Below are 17,541 nucleotides of genomic sequence, written 5' to 3'. Positions count from 1 at the left end.
CAGACCCGGCCTCGCTTATGTACACACGCCTATAGCTTTCCTTCGCACTGTCTCTGAAGTCGCCAGCGCGGAAAGACGCACTTTTCCTCCATAAACTATCGATCCTCCGAGAAGAACGAGCCCTACATACACGCACCTCAGCTGGAATGGGAGACGCAATGGGAACGTTGCTCCAGTGCTCCCAGAAATGAGCGAACACGTGTCTACAACATCTATATCTACATCTACATTTATAATCCGCAAGCCACCCAACGGTGTGTGGCGGAGGGCACTTCACGTGCCACTGTCATTAGGCCGGTATTACACTATCAAATTTCTTTGTCAAAGATTTGATCAAAGATGTGATCAAATATTCCGTCAAATATATTTGACAAAGATCTTTGACGTAGCGCTAGAAGGGGTTTTACACTGTCATCATATTTTTCGTCAAAGCTCAAGATGGCTGACAACAACAACTTATATTAACCGCAGCCGGCCGAAGTGGCCGTGCGGTTAAAGGCGCTGCAGTCTGGAACCGCAAAGCCGGCCGAAGTGGCCGTGCGGTTAAAGGCGCTGCAGTCTGGAACCGCAAGACCGCTACGGTCGCAGGTTCGAATCCTGCCTCGGGCATGGATGTTTGTGATGTTCTTAGGTTAGTTAGGTTTAACTAGTTCTAAGTTCTAGGGGACTAATGACCTCAGCAGTTGAGTCCCATAGTGCTCAGAGCCATTTGAACCATTTGGAACCGCAAGACCGCTACGGTTGCAGGTTCGAATCCTGCCTCGGGCATGGATGTTTGTGATGTCCTTAGGTTAGTTAGGTTTAACTAGTTCTAAGTTCTAGGGGACTAATGACCTCGGCAGTTGAGTCCCATAGTGCTCAGAGCCATTTGAACCATATTAACCGCAGCAGTTGCATGTACCACAATTGCACTGTGTGCATATGCGGAAGAGAAGCGGGGGGAAAAAAAGGAAACATAGCTGGGTGAAGCCGTGGGTTTTACGATGACACGATAACAGCATTCAACAAAACTTGTTGCGTGAGCTTATAGTGAAGGACGTCAAGTCGTACATCAATTACTTAAGAATGGATGATGGTGGTGGTGGTGGTTAGTGTTTAACGTCCCGTCGACAACGAGGTCATTAGAGACGGAGCGCAAGCTCGGGTTAGGGAAGGATTGGGAAGGAAATCGGCCGTGCCCTTTCAAAGGAACCATCCCGGCATTTGCCTGAAACGTTTTAGGGAAATCACGGAAAACCTAAATCAGGATGGCCGGAGACGGGATTGAACCGTCGTCCTCCCGAATGCGAGTCCAGTGTGCTAACCACTGCGCCACCTCGCTCGGTAAGAATGGATGACCATACATTTCTGTATGTGCTCAGTGAAGTGTATCCTCATATCACAAAGCACAATATTCACTTAGGAACTGCTACATCTGCAGAAGACAGGCTCACTGTAACACTCCGATTCCTTGCTACAGGAGAGGGTTAGGTTAGGTTAGGTCAGGTCAGGTCTCCAATTTTCGTAATCTATTTTTGTATTCAGCGTGCCTCACATTGTAAAGCGCCTCATCTGCTTCATACATCTCTATTAATTTCGTAATTGTCTGCACACACCAACTGTATTTACCCGCAATGTTTATAAAAACACTACAGACGACAGAATGCAGCGATGCTAGCGCTCCATGTGGTAACATGTCACATTGCAGTGAACAGAAGACAAGCGACTTCTTTGATCAAATCTACAGCGAGGCCCTAGATTTGATCAAATATTGGACAACATTTGACAATGTTCCCTATTACACCATCAAATATCTTTGACAAAGATATTGGACAAAGATATTTGACAAAGAAATTTGATAGTGTAATACCGGCCTTACCTCCCTTTCCTGTTCCAGTCGCGTATGGTTCGCGGGAAGAACGACTGCCGGAAAGCCTCCATGCGCGCTCGAATCTCTCTAATTTCACATTCGTGATCTCCTCGGGAGGTATAAGTAGAGGGAAGCAATATACTGTACTTGATACCTCATCCAGAAACGCACCCTCTCGAAACCTGGACAGCAAGCTACACCGCGATGCAGAGCGCCTCTCTTGCAGAGTCTGCCACTTGAGTTTGCTAAACATCTCCGTAACGCTGTCACGCTTACCAAATAACCCTGTGACGAAACGCGCCACTCTTCTCTGGATCTTCTCTATCTCCTCTGTCAACCCGACCTGGTACGGATCCCACACTGATGAGCAATACTCAAGTATAGGTCGACCGAGTGTTTTGTAAGCCACCTCCTATGTTGATGGACTACATTTTCTAAGAACCCTCACAATGAATCTCAACCTGGTACTCGCCTTACCAACAGTTAATTTTATATGATCATTCCACTTCAAATCGTTCCGTATGCATGCTCCCAGATATTTTACAGAAGTAACTGCTACCAGTGTTTGTTAAGCTACCATATAATCATACAATAAAGGATCCTTCTTTCTATGTATTCGCAATACATAACATTTGTCTATGTTAAGAGTCAGTTGCCACTCCCTGCACCAAGTGCCTATCCGCTGCAGATCTTCCTGCATTTCGCTGCAATTTTCTAATGCTGCAACTTCTCTGTATACTACAGCATCATCCGCAAAAAGCCTCATGGAACTTCCGACACTATCTACTAGGTCATTTATATATATTGTGAAAAGCAATGGTCCCATAACACTCCCCTGTGGCACGCCAGAGGCTACTTTAACGTCTCTCCATTGAGAAAAACATGCTGTGTTCTGTTTGCTAAAAACGCTTCAAGCCATCCACACAGCTGGTCTGATATGCCGTAGGCTCTTACTTTGTTTATCAGGCGACAGTGCGGAACTGTATCGAACGCCTTCCGGAAGTCAAGGAAAATGGCATCTACCTCGAAGCCTGTATCTAATATTTTCTGGGTCTCATGAACAAATAAAGCGAGTTGGGTCTCACACGATCGCTGTTTCCGGAATCCATGTTGATTCCTATAGAGTAGATTCTGGGTTTCCAGAAATGACATGATACGCGAGCAAAAAACATGTTCTAAAATTCTACAACAGATCGATGTCAGAGATATAGGCCCATAGTTTTGCGCATCTGCTGGACGACCCTTCTTGAAAACTGGATCTACCTCTGCTCTTTTTCCAATCATTTAGAATCTTCCGTTCCTCTAGAGACTTGCGGTACACGGCTGTTAGAAGGAGGGCAAGTTCTTTCGCGTACTCTACAACGGTAATGAAAAAGATGCTGCAGCGTGTGGGGCTCTAGTATTAAAGAAAAACGTAGTTCACATTGCCTCGCAGCTTACGTGATTAGGGTTTTTCGTGGTTTCCCTAAATCTTCTGAGGCAACTCCATAGGTAGCTGATGTTGATGATCCAATCAGATCTTGACAAGATTTCGAAGTGGTGCATAGATTGGCAACTTGTTTTAAATGTTCAGAAGTATAAAATTATGCACTTCACACAACGAATAAATATAGTTTCATATGAATGCGACACCAATACGACTGGCTCTTTATTCACGCGAATTCTACATTTTATGGTTCAAATGGCTCTGAGCACTATGGGACTTAACATCTGAGGCCATCAGTCCCCTAGAACTCAGAGCTATTTAAACCTAACTAACCTAAGGACATCACACACATCCATACCTGAGGCAGGATTCTAACCTGCGACCGTAGCGGTCGCGCGCTGGTTCCAGACTGAAGCGCCTAGAACCGCTCGGCGACATCGGCCGGCTATTAAACCAACACAAAAGATATATCGGTACTTTTCATTCGCACTTCTCAATAAGTGCACTGAATAGAAAACACAAAAAACAAATCGTAAACATATTTCAAAGCTACCTGGGACATTTACTTCTACAACGCATCATCTTTACTACATGAATTAACAAAAAGCAGCATTAACATAAGATCTCGCCCCCACACATTTAAAATTAAGAAATGTGGATGATGAGTAGCACATATGAGACTTTTGTGGAAGCCGAAGAGTTCTTCAAAAACAAGGAAAACACTATTATGTTGACTCGTGAAAAGAAAGATAAAATGGCATTTCACCAACTCATCACTTGCGATTTAGCATTTGTGAGACGGAGTAGGGTGAAAATGGTTTTCCGTTCTAACTTAGAGGGAGCACTGTGGCTTACAGATGTGTTTGGTATAGCACTACACAGACGGGCAGAAGTGGGCGTGACTGTCGCGTGCTTTGACAGCCGACAGCTGGGGCGGTACAAGGGGATCGCCCAGTGACGTCGGAGCTATCCCCCATGCCGAGACTGAGACGGGTCGGCTGTCTGCGTGCGGGCCCACCTCCTGCGTTCGGCAGACATCCGAAGACGTCCAGCTGCACAACTATAAACAGTAGACACCGTACAACAGGAGGTCTCTCGTAGCACCCTGAGTTGGATAGAGTTGCGCTTGGTATTCAGCCACGCCTGTCTGTTAGCGCCAGGAGCTGTCGTTCCTCAAAAACGCGAATGACTAATGTCTTCACTTAATCTCTTGCGTGAAGCTAGACTCCTCGCAGACAATGGTGGGTCACTGGCTGATGCTTTATCTCCGCTACTAACAAAGGGCAATTAACAGTTCATAACTTACATAATAATAACTGCTCTTAATTTCACACATTAATGTAATTATACTTATTTCAATGATAAACACTACAATCTGGGTCATATGGAATTCATGTCTCTTTGAGTTCGAATCACACAATGTTTTGATCAAATGTGCGAAACATATTCAAACAGATTAAATTTGAAAGTAGTATTAAGCTGTAGTCTTCCAGGAACTTGGGAGGGTTCACTGGTTTTTCTCTTAGTGCTTAAAGTCTCTAAATTAACCTAAATTCTTACTTTTCTAAAACAATGTACACCCTCCGAGCTGTCTGGACAGGACACATAGTAGAACATTAGAGCATTACTTATCAATTATTAGAAGCAAACATGAACACTTTGGCCCTTGTGGAGCAAATAGTGAAGCGATTTAAACCTAATATTGTTACCGATCCACTGACGGAATGGCATGCAGACCCTTTCTATGAGTAACAAGTGTGACGAGGAATACAAAGAAATGTTCATACCAGCTCTTTCTCTCAGCGTGCCGCGTCTTGTCACGGTCCGCGCAGCTCCCCCCGTCGGAGATTCGAGTCCTCCCTCGGGCATGTGTGTGTGTGTCGTCCTTAGCGTAAGTTAGTTTTAGTTATATTAAGTAGTGTGTAAGTTTAGGGACCGATGACCTCGGCAGTTTGGTCCCGTAAGACCTTTCCACAAATTTCAAATCTTTCTCCCAGCGTGCAGACTCAGCGACGGTCGATTCTAATACATAAGACACTGAAATTCGCACAGATCGTCTAAGATTTGGGTAGCGACAGCAAGTGGATTCTTGGGGCAGCGAGAGTTTTGTCTCTTGCCTGCCGGTTTTCGGAAACTGTTAGTTGAGCAAGCACCTCCTTCTGACACGAGTGAGCGTTTGAATGTTCGTGTCAAAAAAAAAAAAAAAAAAAAAAAAATCCAGATTGGTCTGCTGCAGCAATCGCACACATCAGACGAGTCCTACCCATACTGGCGTAGTCAACTCTAAGGACGACTGACTACCTTCAGACAAGTAATGTTTTCGCGGGTCGCACCGGAAACTGAAGAGTCAACCTTGCGAGAAATTTTCGATGCACTGCCTACCAGCACTCATAAATAAAAACAACCCAAGTGGGACAATATCCCTTACATGACTGGAGTCAGTGAAACCAGTTTGGTTCTGCAGGACCACCAATGACCTAGGACCACATAATGGCTGAATTTCAAGAGATAATCCCACAGTATTCTGCATCATTTAATACAATCTTACTAGATTTAAATTTGCACAGAAGCGACTGAAATGAACAATGATATTACACTGCACTTGCAATACTTAATAGCACCACTGGAATAACACATAAATAGCTTCTTTAAATAATCTGTAATTATTCTGCGATATACTAAGGTGATAAAAGAGGATTCTTTCTCAGCTCAACAAAAAAGTATCTTCAGGTTACGTATGTCCTGAAACCTTTTTTAGAGCCGTTGTCCGGGTTTTCTAATAAACATGAATGGACGTCTACGACTTTCTGGCTAATTTCTCTATCTCTTGAAAAAATCTTCTTCCGTGTTTCTAGCAGCATGGCAGAAACTTGTCTGGAGTACTACAATGTTGCGCTTCCCATAGTGGAAGCAGACCAAAATAATTGCCATCCCCAAGCCCTCGAAGGATCCTAATGTTATATCCTAGCCAGTAATGCCACCCGAGCCCGCTGCCAAAAGGTTGGCAGCATCAAAGTCCGGACGCCGTCCGCATAAGCAGCGCCAGCGAGACAGGAAATCGCCGCAAGTCTGCGCGCGCCACCGCTGGCTTCTGGTTTCTTAAGCGCTGGAGTCGCGAGCGCTAGGACAGTTCTGTATTCGCCGCTCAGTTGTATACTCGCCACCGAATTGTGTACTTGCTAGTCAGATGTGTGTTCATCGCAGCAGATTTGTTGTTTGTCGTCAGCCGACGCTGACCTAGCCGCTCCGACTCGAACTAGACAGATTTCTGTAGACACGGAGTTCACTACTGTGTTTCTGTATCTTCGTTAATGAAGATAAGTACCGACTTTTATTTAATCAGAGTGTTTGGGTTTTCATCTTTCTGTTCACTGTTCCAGCGGACCGGTCGGCCCGCTATTAAAAGTGTGGCGGTGACTTCGTAAGCCGTTTCTACAGCGAATTGTTTGTCGCTACGAACGCCGCCACAAAACTGGCGACGAGGGCTTCCGAACTCGTGTGCAGGGCTGGTTCAACTTGTTTCTGGTTATACTAATTATAGCGATAAAATTTTGGGGGCTGGTTTAATTTGTGTTCACTATGTCTGCCGAATTACAACAGTTGATCTTGTTACAGAGTCAGCAAATACAAAGTCTGGTGGAAGCAATCGCCAAACAAGCGGCTAATCCTCCAACACAACAGGAACAAGCACAGGCAGCACCACCTTTCCGTGCTTTTGATGCATCAAGAGAAGAATGGCGAGAATATTTCGCGCAGTTGCAGGCGCACATGACAGTCTACAAAATCACGGGTACTGAGCGGCAGCTTTATTTAATTTCCACTGCAGGCGTGGGAGTGTATCGACTACTTTGTAAGTTGTTCCCGGAATCCAAGCCAGAAGCTTTAGACTATGACGTTGTTGTTAACAAGCTTGCTGAGTATTTCGAGTCGCGAGTTCATGTGGCAGCAGCCAGATTCAAGTTCTTCAGATTAAAGAAACTGCCACATCAATCTAATAAACAGTGGTTAACAGATTTACGGGGCCTCACCCGTCAGTGCCGATTTAATTGTGTGTGTAGAGCTTCCTACAGTGATGTCATGTTACGAGACGCTATTACTCAAAACATTGCAGATTCTCGTATTCGTGCTGCTATCTTAAAGTTGCCCGACCCGTCATTAGAGACTGTGATGAACATTATTGAAGCCCAAGATACTTTTGACTATGCTGAGTGTGAGTTAGATCAGCCATGTATTTCTCAAATTGCCTGTGCTAAGCAAGTTATGTCACGCCCGCGGCCCCACCGGCAGAGTCAGACTGTAAACACTAGCCGGCCGCGTCATGTTAAACACATTCGTCAGCCGCGTGTGCAAAATGATAGAGTTAAGTCTTGCCCTAAGTGTGTTCTTGCTCATCCTCGTGAACGTTGCTCGTTACGAAACGCGGTTTGTCACTTTTGTCAAAGGAAAGGACACATCCGGACTGTTTGTTTGCGTAAACGCAAGAACAATTCTAGTGCTGCCCAGCCCATGGATATTCATGTTCTTCAAAGCCAGCCCGCCCAGAAGGTCGCGTTTAAAGACTCTTCCACGGTTCGTGTGGGTAATAAACTTGTTCGCAATAAGCCACCCACCCAGCCCTCTGCTATGCGACCCAAGCGTAATTCAAACGCTGTAAAAAGTAATGTACAGACTGCAAGTGAAGCGGGAGTTGTTGTTCCACCCGCCCAACCCACGAGTTGTCGTAAGCAGCGAACACGCGCTAAACGCGCTGATTTTGTGTCTGCCGCCTCCGCTGCACCGATCCAGAGACAGTGTAATAAACTATTTGTGAAGCTACGCATCCAGGATAAGACCTTCAATTTTCAATTAGACACTGGTGCGTCTGTGACTCTCATAAATAGTGCTACGTATGCGGCTATCGGCCGCCCTAAACTTCCAGCGGCAAAACATTCTTTGGCCACTTATAGTGGAGAACAAATTCCTGTGTTAGGTGTATGTAGCGTGCCAGCCACATTCCGTGGCAATACAAAAACAGTTTCATTCACAGTGCTCCGCGCTACAGACAGTGTAAACATTTTCGGATTAGACTGTTTTGACTTGTTTGGCCTGTCTATCCAAGACAATGTGTTGCAAACTAATTCTGTTGTTGTTCCTCAAGACAGCATAACCGATTTGTGTAAACAATACAGTGACATATTTAAAGACGAACTAGGTTGTGCTGCGAACTTTGCCGCTCATATTACGTTAAAAGATAATGCTCAGCCTCGATTTTTTCGTGCTCGTCCAGTGCCTCACGCCCTCCGGGCACCTGTAGCAGATGAACTTCGTCGTTGGCAAAACAACGGTGTTATTCAACCCGTTTCAGCGAGCCAGTGGGCTTCTCCCTTAGTTATTATAAAGAAACCGTCTGGCAAGTTACGTTTGTGTGCTGATTTTAAGTCGACAGTTAATCCTCAGACTGTCATTGATTCTTTTCCTTTGCCTAGACCGGACGAGCTGATGGATAAGTTAGGGGAAGCTCGTTTCTTTTCCAAAATTGATCTCCGTGAAGCATATTTGCAATTGCCCCTCGACGAGCAATCACAACAGTATTTTGTCATAAACACGTCGTTGGGGTTGTTCCGTTTTCTGCGTTTGCCTTTTGGTTGTGCGTCAGCTCCAGCTGTTTTTCAGCGTTTTTTGTCACAACTTCTGGCTAATGTGCCATCGTGTTGCAACTATTTAGACGATATTGTTGTGTCCGGTCGGACGCCTGCTGAACATTTCCGTAATTTGGAGTGTTTGTTTACAGTGTTGTCTCAGACAGGCCTACGTTGCAACATCGATAAATGTTCATTTTTCCTTACGGAGATGGAGTATCTGGGACATGTTATTAATGCTCAAGGCATTCATCCCTCCCAGTCACATTTAGCAGCTATTCGTGATTTGCCCGCCCCTCGCAATCTGCATGAATTGCAAGCAGTTCTTGGCAAATTGACATATTATATTAGGTTTATACCCAATGCATCACAGATTGCTGCACCGTTGCATCGTCTCCGCCGTAAGAATGTTCCGTTTGTGTGGTCAGCTGATTGCCAATCAGCCTTTCAGCAGCTTAAAGAGGCTTTATTGAATGATCGTTGTCTGGTCCATTACGACCCTAACAAGCCTCTGGTGTTAGCTTGTGATGCCTCTTCTTTCGGCCTCGGTGCTGTGTTGTCTCACCGAGTCGGTAACACCGAACGTCCTATTGCGTTCGCATCTAAATTGCTAAACAAAGCTCAGTGTAATTATAGCCAATTGGACAAGGAAGCGTTGGCTATTGTGTTCGGTGTCACAAAATTCCATCACTACCTCTATGGTAGACCATTCTATTTAGTAACAGATCACAAGCCCCTGACGTCACTGTTTCATCCGTCTAAACCAGTTCCTCAGCGGACAGCTCAGAGAATACAACGTTGGGCTCTTTTCTTATCACAATACCAGTACGAGATACTGTATCGCCCTACAGCTCAGCATGCAAACGCTGACGCGCTTTCTAGATTGTCGATTGCTGCGGATGATGTCTTCGATTCCTCTGACGACTCTTGCCATCAGATTGACGCCGATGAGCATCAATCCCTCCGGGATTTTCCGATTGATTATCGTCAGGTGGCACGTGAGACAGCTACGGATCCTCATCTGAGTTTACTATTACGTTTTGTTCAACGTGGTTGGCCGTCCAAGGCAAAGGACATATCGGATCCTGTGGTTCGTCGCTATTATCCGCAACGTCATCTGTTGTCCGTTTCGCACGGAGTTTTGCTGTTACGCACCGAGAATGACCAGCTTCGTGTGGTGGTTCCCCAAGTGCTCTAATCCAAGGTCCTCGACTTGTTGCATCAAGGTCATTGGGGAGTGGTCCGCACCAAGCAGCTTGCCCGCCGTCATTGTACATGGATCGGCATTGATAAGCAGATTACGCAGATGTCTACCGATTGTTCGACGTGTGCCGAACACCAAGCTGCTCCGCCTCAACGCTATTTTGAGTGGGCACGCCCTGCCGGTCCCTGGCAGCGAGTACATATTGATTTCGCTGGTCCATATTGGAATTCTCGTTGGCTCATCGTGATAGATGCATTTAGTAATTTTCCTTTTGTTGTGCCCATGCAGTCTACAACGTCTGCACAAACTATACAGGCGTTGACTTCAATTTTTTGTATTGAGGGTCTTCCAGAAGTTTTAGTGTCTGACAATGGTCCACAATTTACCTCTGCTGAATTTGAAAGTTTTTGTTCTGCCAATGGCATTCGCCATGTTCTTACTCCGCCGTTCCACCCTCAATCGAATGGTGCAGCGGAACGTTTTGTACGCACATTCAAGGATCATATGGACCGCCTTCGTGCTACGCACTCTCGTCAGCAGGCCCTCATCACGTTCCTGTCGTCGTACCGGACCACGCCACGCGACGGCCCTTCGCCTGCGGAGCTTCTCCACGGCCGTCGTCATCGCACCCTACTACGGTTGTTGCACCCCCCGGATCGACCCGCCGCTTCTGAGCATCGCACGCGTTTTCAGCGCAACGACGCCGTTTTTTTCAGAGTTTATCACGGTCGCCGTCGTTGGGAACGTGGTACCGTGATAAGTGTCCAGGGTCGCGGTTTTTATACTGTTCAAGGTGCTACTGGGGTGCACAGGAGGCATCAGAACCAGTTGCGCCGCGCTGGCCGCCCGGATTCTGCCGCTCGTTCTTTGTCCACAGATTTGGTCCGCGGCGGGTTCCAGCCGCGCCTTCCGACTTCGCTGCCGCCCCCAGGACAGCAGCAGCAGCCGTCGCCGCTACCACGCCGACAGCCCGTCCCGTTGATGCCTCCCGCGCAGCTTCATCCGGGAGCGCCCCAGGTGGTCGCTCCGGCGCCTGCGGTCCCTCTTCAGTCGCCACCGCCTTCGGAGCTGATGGACGTCGACCCCTCAGCCGGGCCGCCTTCCCAAGCGGTGGCTGTGCAGCCTGTCCTGCAGCCGCTTTCCTTGGGCACCACCGCAGCGCCTTGTCCGGCGCCCACTCAGCAGCCGTCGACGCAGCGTCAGGAGACGCTGCCTCTCTTCGTGGGTCCCGACGCCCCGTCGCGTCCAGTACCAGAAGCTGCGCCCGTGGTCACAGGCGTGCACCCTGACCTCGGTTTTCAGTCGGTGTTTCCCGAGGCCCCGCGCAGCCAATGCTGGGGTGCGGACCGGGGACTGCCACCGACAACAGTCTCCGCCCCGGTCTCTTCTGCTACGCCTGCGGCCAGACCCCTCCCCCGCCGTCGACGCTCGCCACGTCATTATTCAACGACGGTGCGGCGATTTGGGGGGGAGGAGTGTTATATCCTAGCCAGTAATGCCACCCGAGCCCGCTGCCAAAAGGTTGGCAGCATCAAAGTCCGGACGCCGTCCGCATAAGCAGCGCCAGTGAGACAGGAAATCGCCGCAAGTCTGCGCGCGCCACCGCTGGCTTCTGGTTTCTTAAGCGCTGGAGTCGCGAGCGCTAGGACAGTTCTGTATTCGCCGCTCAGTTGTATACTCGCCACCGAATTGTGTACTTGCTAGTCAGTTGTGTGTTCATCGCAGCAGATTTGTTGTTTGTCGTCAGCCGACGCTGACCTAGCCGCTCCGACTCGAACTAGACAGATTTCTGTAGACACGGAGTTCACTACTGTGTTTCTGTATCTTCGTTAATAAAGATAAGTACCGACTTTTATTTAATCAGAGTTTTTGGGGTTTCATCTTTCTGTTCACTGTTCCAGCGGACCGGTCGGCCCGCTATTAAAAGTGTGGCGGTGACTTCGTAAGCCGTTTCTACAGCGAATTGTTTGTCGCTACGAACGCCGCCACAAAACCTAATATCCCTACTAATAACAGGTCCATTAGCCTTCTGAATACCACGCCCAAGGTTCTAGAATCTTTGATCCTCCACCACATTTCCCAGCCACTGGCGTCGGCTGGAACAATCCGTCTGGAGCAGCTTGGATTCGCTTCCCACCTGCTGGCCGCACTCCAAGTCCTTAGGATCATGGAATATGACAGCAAGGGCTTTAACTCCACCATGTCGACGCCAGCTGTTTCCCTAGACCTGCAAAACGCGTATTACAAGATCTGGCAGGACAATCTTGTGTACAAAATGCTGACACAGACGACCATCACCAAATGAAGATCTTGGATAATTTCCTCCACGATAACACTTTCTTGGTTACTCAGCGAGGTCAACGCTCCAGCTTACGTCACATGTCGATGGGTGCCCCTTAGGGTTCTGTGTTGTCTCCCATACTTCGTAACATTTATGATAACGATGCGCCAGTCCTCCCACAACGCAACCTAGCGCAATACGCCGATGATACGGCGCTCTATACCACCGGCCACAACACAGACCAGCTCATAGCTTGCCTCCAAACGCAGGTGGACGCGACAAGATTGCCCTCAATGCCGCCAAAACTACAGCAGTCTACTTTACTAAACGGCGCCCTATCCTCCACCACAGCATCACTATTGCTGGCGTCCGGGCCCCATGGTCCCTTATTCCAAATACCTAGGTGTCCAGATGGATAAAAAACTGCTCTTCCATCACCATGCAGAACATGTAACCCAAAAAGGGTTGAAGCTGATAAAAGCGTTTTGCCCAATGTTCACCAGCAGGGAACGGAACCTCGACACCAAGCTCTGGCTGTACTAGATGGTAGTCCACCCTTCCCTAAGCTATGGCTCCACTGCGTGGGCTACAATTTGTGCCTCCCAGATGCAGGTCCTCCAGTGCCCGCAGAATAAGGTGTTTCGGTGGAGTCTGCATGTCCCTCCCTTCAAAAAAAAATGGTTCAAATGGCTCTGAGCACTATGGGACTCAACTGCTGAGGTCATTAGTCCCCTAGAACTTAGAACTAGTTAAACCTAACTAACCTAAGGACATCACAAACAACCATGCCCGAGGCAGGATTCGAACCTGCGACCGTAGCGGTCTTGCGGTTCCAGACTGCAGCGCCTTTAACCGCACGGCCACTTCGGCCGGCTTCCCCTCCCTTCATGAGGGTAGTTATCTTCCATGAGGAAACGGCCAAGGCCACTCTCAAGACGTCCATGCGAGAGAAGGCAAGGCATCTCTATGCCAAAGTAGAAGCCCTACACGACACGATCGCTGGCTTACAAAACATTGGCACCACGCCTCCCTGGCACTGGCACTGACACATTGTTCCTCTCACCATCCTTGAGGACTCTGATACCGACCACAGCTAGCGACAGCCTTGTTATGATCGCTCATGCAGCGCTAGTATTGCCTTGACCACTCGATGGGTGTCGACCATCGTAATCCATCAGTGTTGATACCTAATGTCGTTGTTGTTGTTATTGTGGTCTTCAGTCCTGAGACTGGGTTGATGCAGCTCTCCATGCTACCCTATCTTGTGCAAGCTTCTTCATCTCCGAGTACTTACTGCAACCTGCATCCTTCTGAATCTGCTTAGTGTATTGATCTCTTGGTCTCCCTCTACGATTTTTACCCTCCACACTGCCCTCCAATGCTAAATTTCTGATCCCTTGATGCCTCAGAACATGTCCAACCAACCGGTCCCTTCTTCTTGTCAAGTTGTGCCACAATCTCCTCTTCTCCCCAATTCCATTCAATACCTCCTCATTAGTTATGTCATCTACCCATCTAATCTTCAGCATTCTTCTGTAGCACCAAATTTCAAAAGCTTCTATTCTCTTCTTGTCCAAACTATTTATCGTCCATGTTTCACTTCCATACATGGCTACACTCCATACAAATACTTTCAGAAACGACTTCCTGACGCTTAAATCTATACACGATGTTAACAAATTTCTCTTCTTCAGAAACGCTTTCCTTGCCATTGCCAGTCTACATTTTATATCTTCTCTACTTCGACCATCATCTGTTATTTTGCTCCACAAATAGGAAAACTCCTTTACTACTTTAAGTGACTCATTTCCTAATCTAATTCCCTCTGCATCATCCGACTTAATTCGACTGCATTCCATTATCCTCGTTTTGCTTTCGTTGATGTTCATCTTATATCCTCCTTTCAAGACACTGTCCATTTCGTTCAACTGCTCTTCCAAGTCCTTTGCTGTCTCTGACAGAATTACAATGTCATCGGCGAACTTCAACGTTTTTATTTCTTCTCCATGGATTTTAATACCTACCCCGAATTTTTCTTTTGATTCATTTACTGCTTGCTCAATATACAGATTTAATAACATCGGGGAGAGGCTACAACCCCGTCTCACTCCTTTCCCAACCACTGCTTCCCTTTCATGCCCCTCGACTCTTATAACTGCCATCTGGTTTCTGTACAAATTGTAAATAGCCTTTCGCTCACTGTATTTTATGCTTGCCACATTTAGAATTTGAAAGAGAGTATTCCAGTCAACATTGTCAAAAGATTTCTCTAAGTCTACAAATGCTAGAATCGTGGGTTTGTTTTTCCTTAATCTTTCTTCTAACATAAGTCGTAAGGTCAGTATTGCTTCACGTGTTCCAATATTTCTACGGAATCCAAACTGATCTTCCTCGAGGTCGGCTTCTACCAGTTTTTCCATTCGTCTGTCAAGAATTCGTGTTAGTATTTTGCAGCCGTGGCTTATTAAACTGATAGTTCGGTAATTTTCTCATCCGTCAACACCCGCTTTCTTTGGTATTGGAATTATTATATTCTTCTTGAAGTCTCATACATCTTGCTCACCAGATGGTAGAGTTTTGTCAGGACTGGCTCTCCCAAGGCCGTCAGTAGTTCTAATGGAATGTTGTCTACACCGGTGGCCTTGTTTCGACTCAGGTCTTTATCAGTGCTCTGTCAAACTCTTCACGCAGTATCGTCTCTCCCATTTCATCTTCATCTACATCCTCTTCCACTTCCATAATATTGTCCTCAAGTTCATCGCCCTTGTATAGACACTCTATATACTCCTTCCACCCCTCTGCTTTCCCTTCTTTGCTTAGAACTGGGTCTCCATCTGAGCTCTTGATATTCATGAAGGTGGTTCTCTTCTCTCCAAAGGTCTCTTAAATTTTCCTGTAGGCAGTATCTATCTTACCCCTAATGAGATAAGCCTCTACATCCTTACATTTGCCCTCTAGCCATCCCTGCTTAGCCATTTTGCATTTCCTGTCGATCTCGTTTTTGAGACGTTTGTATTCATTTTTGCCTGCTTCATTTACTGCATTTTTATATTTTCTCCTTTCATCAATTAAATTCAATATTTCTTCCGTTACCCAAGAATTTATAGTAGCCCTCGTCTTTTTATCAACTTGATCCTCAGCTGCCTTCAGTACTTCATCCCTCAGAGCTACCCATTCTTCTTCTAATGTACTTCTTTCCCCCATTTCTGTCAATTGGTCCCTTATGCTCTCCCTGAAACTCTGTACAACCTCTGGTTCTTTCAGTTCATCCAGGTCCCATCTCCTTAAATTCCCACCTTTTTGCAGTTTCTTCAGTTTTAATCTAGAGTTCATAACCAATAGATTGTGGTCGGAGTCCACATCTGCCCCTGGAAATGTTATACAGTTTAAAACCTGGTTTCTAAATCTCTGTCTTACCATTAAATAATCTATCTCATACCTTCTAGTATCTCCACGATTCTTCCATGTATACAACCTTCTTTTATGATTCTTGAACCAAGTGTTAGCTATGATTAAGTTATGCTCTGTGAAAAATTCTACCAGACGGCTTCCTCTTTCATTTCTTACCCCCAGTCCATATTCACCTACTATGTTTCCATCTCTCCCTTTTCCTACTTTCGAATTCCAGTTACCCATTGCTATTAAATTTTCGTCTCCCTTCTCTACCTGAATAATTTCTTTCATCTCATCATACATTTCATCAATTTCTTCATCATCTGCAGAGCTAATTGGCATATGAACTTGTACTACTGTAGTAGGCGTGGGCTTCTTGTCTGTCTTGGCCACAATAATGCTTTCAACATGATGTTTGTAGTAGCTTACCCGCACTCCTATTTTTTTATTCATTACTAAACCTACTCCTGCGCCACCCCTATTCGATTTTGTATTTATAACCCTGTATTCACCTGACCAAAAGTCTTGTTCCTCCTGCCACCGAACTTCACTGATTCCCACTATATCTATCTTTAACCTATACCTTTCCCTTTTTAAATTTTCTAACCTACCTGTCCGATTAAGGGATCTGACATTCCACCCTCCGATCCGTAATTAAGCGATCTGACATTCCACCCTACGATCCGTAGAACGCCAGTTTTCTTTCTCCTGATAACAACGTCCTCTTGAGTAGTCCCCGCCCGGAGATCCGAATGGGGGACTATTTTACCTCCGGAATATTTTACCGAAGAGGACGCCATCATCATTGAACCATACAGTAAAGATGCATGCCCTCGGGAAAAATTACGTCTGTAGTTTCCCCTTGCGATCAGCCGTTCGCAGTACCAGCACAGCAAGGCCGTTTTGATTAGTGTTACAAGGCCAGATCAGTCTATCATCCAGACTTTTGCCCTTGCAACTACTGAAAAGGCTGCTGCCCCTCTTCAGCAACCACACGTTTGTCTGGCCTCTCAGCAGATACCCCTCCGTTGTGGTTGCACCTACAGTACGGCCATCTGTATCGCTGAGGCACGCAAGCCACCCCACCAACGGCAAGGTCCATGGTTCACGGTTTTGTTACCCATTGCCTGCACCATGAACTTCCACCGTCAGAGGGTGGTATGGGACTTCAGATCCCACCGCCACACCTTGTCTTTTGTATGACATCACTGTCAAATGTAACAGTTTTCACATCTATCAAGACAGTAGGACCGTGAGCCAACAGTGAAGCTGTATTTCAACCTCCAACAAAAATAAGAGTCTATGACAGTTGAACACCAGAGCTACTTCATAGCTAGCTGAAAACTGTTCACGGTTCTGCAGTACGAAGCTCTCGACCGTGAGCCAACAGTGAAGCTGTATTTCAACCTCCAACAAAAATAAGAGTCTATGACAGTTGTACACCAGAGCTACTTCATAGCTAGCTGAAAACTGCTCACGGTTCTGCAGTACGAAGCTCTCCCCACCGAGAGCAGCAGCAGCAGCAGTAGTAGTAATGGTGGTAGTAACAGCAGCAACAGCTGCTGCTGCTGCTCATCGATAGTTACGCTGTGGCTACCTCGCCACGGTTCCTGACTACGGAGCTGTTATTGCCAAGCGCACCAGACTCGCCTGACTAGCGTTCGCCAGCATAAGCAGTCGAAGGAGTATATCATCTATCGCTTTCAATATTCTGGCCCTCACAGAGTACCTTCTCTGCACCACATCGCGGGATGTCACCATTCACTTCAT

At 46.7% G+C, this 17,541-nt stretch overlaps 1 protein-coding gene across 1 annotated transcript; it reads left to right on the top strand.

The window, feature by feature from the left end:
• Positions 1-1,065: 1,065 nt before the first annotated feature.
• On the top strand, positions 1,066-17,300 carry LOC126249474 (uncharacterized). The gene is made up of 3 exons (XM_049951129.1): positions 1,066-1,087; positions 10,975-11,436; positions 17,260-17,300. The coding sequence occupies exons 1-3, from the start codon at positions 1,066-1,068 to the stop codon at positions 17,298-17,300; spliced, it is 525 nt and encodes a 174-aa protein (XP_049807086.1).
• The last annotated feature ends 241 nt before the right edge of the window (positions 17,301-17,541 follow it).

Source organism: Schistocerca nitens, chromosome 3 (genome assembly GCF_023898315.1).
Source record: "Schistocerca nitens isolate TAMUIC-IGC-003100 chromosome 3, iqSchNite1.1, whole genome shotgun sequence".
NCBI lineage: Eukaryota > Metazoa > Arthropoda > Insecta > Orthoptera > Acrididae > Schistocerca > Schistocerca nitens.
Note: the sequence above shows the minus strand (reverse complement) of the source record. Positions and strands in the feature narration are given on the sequence as shown.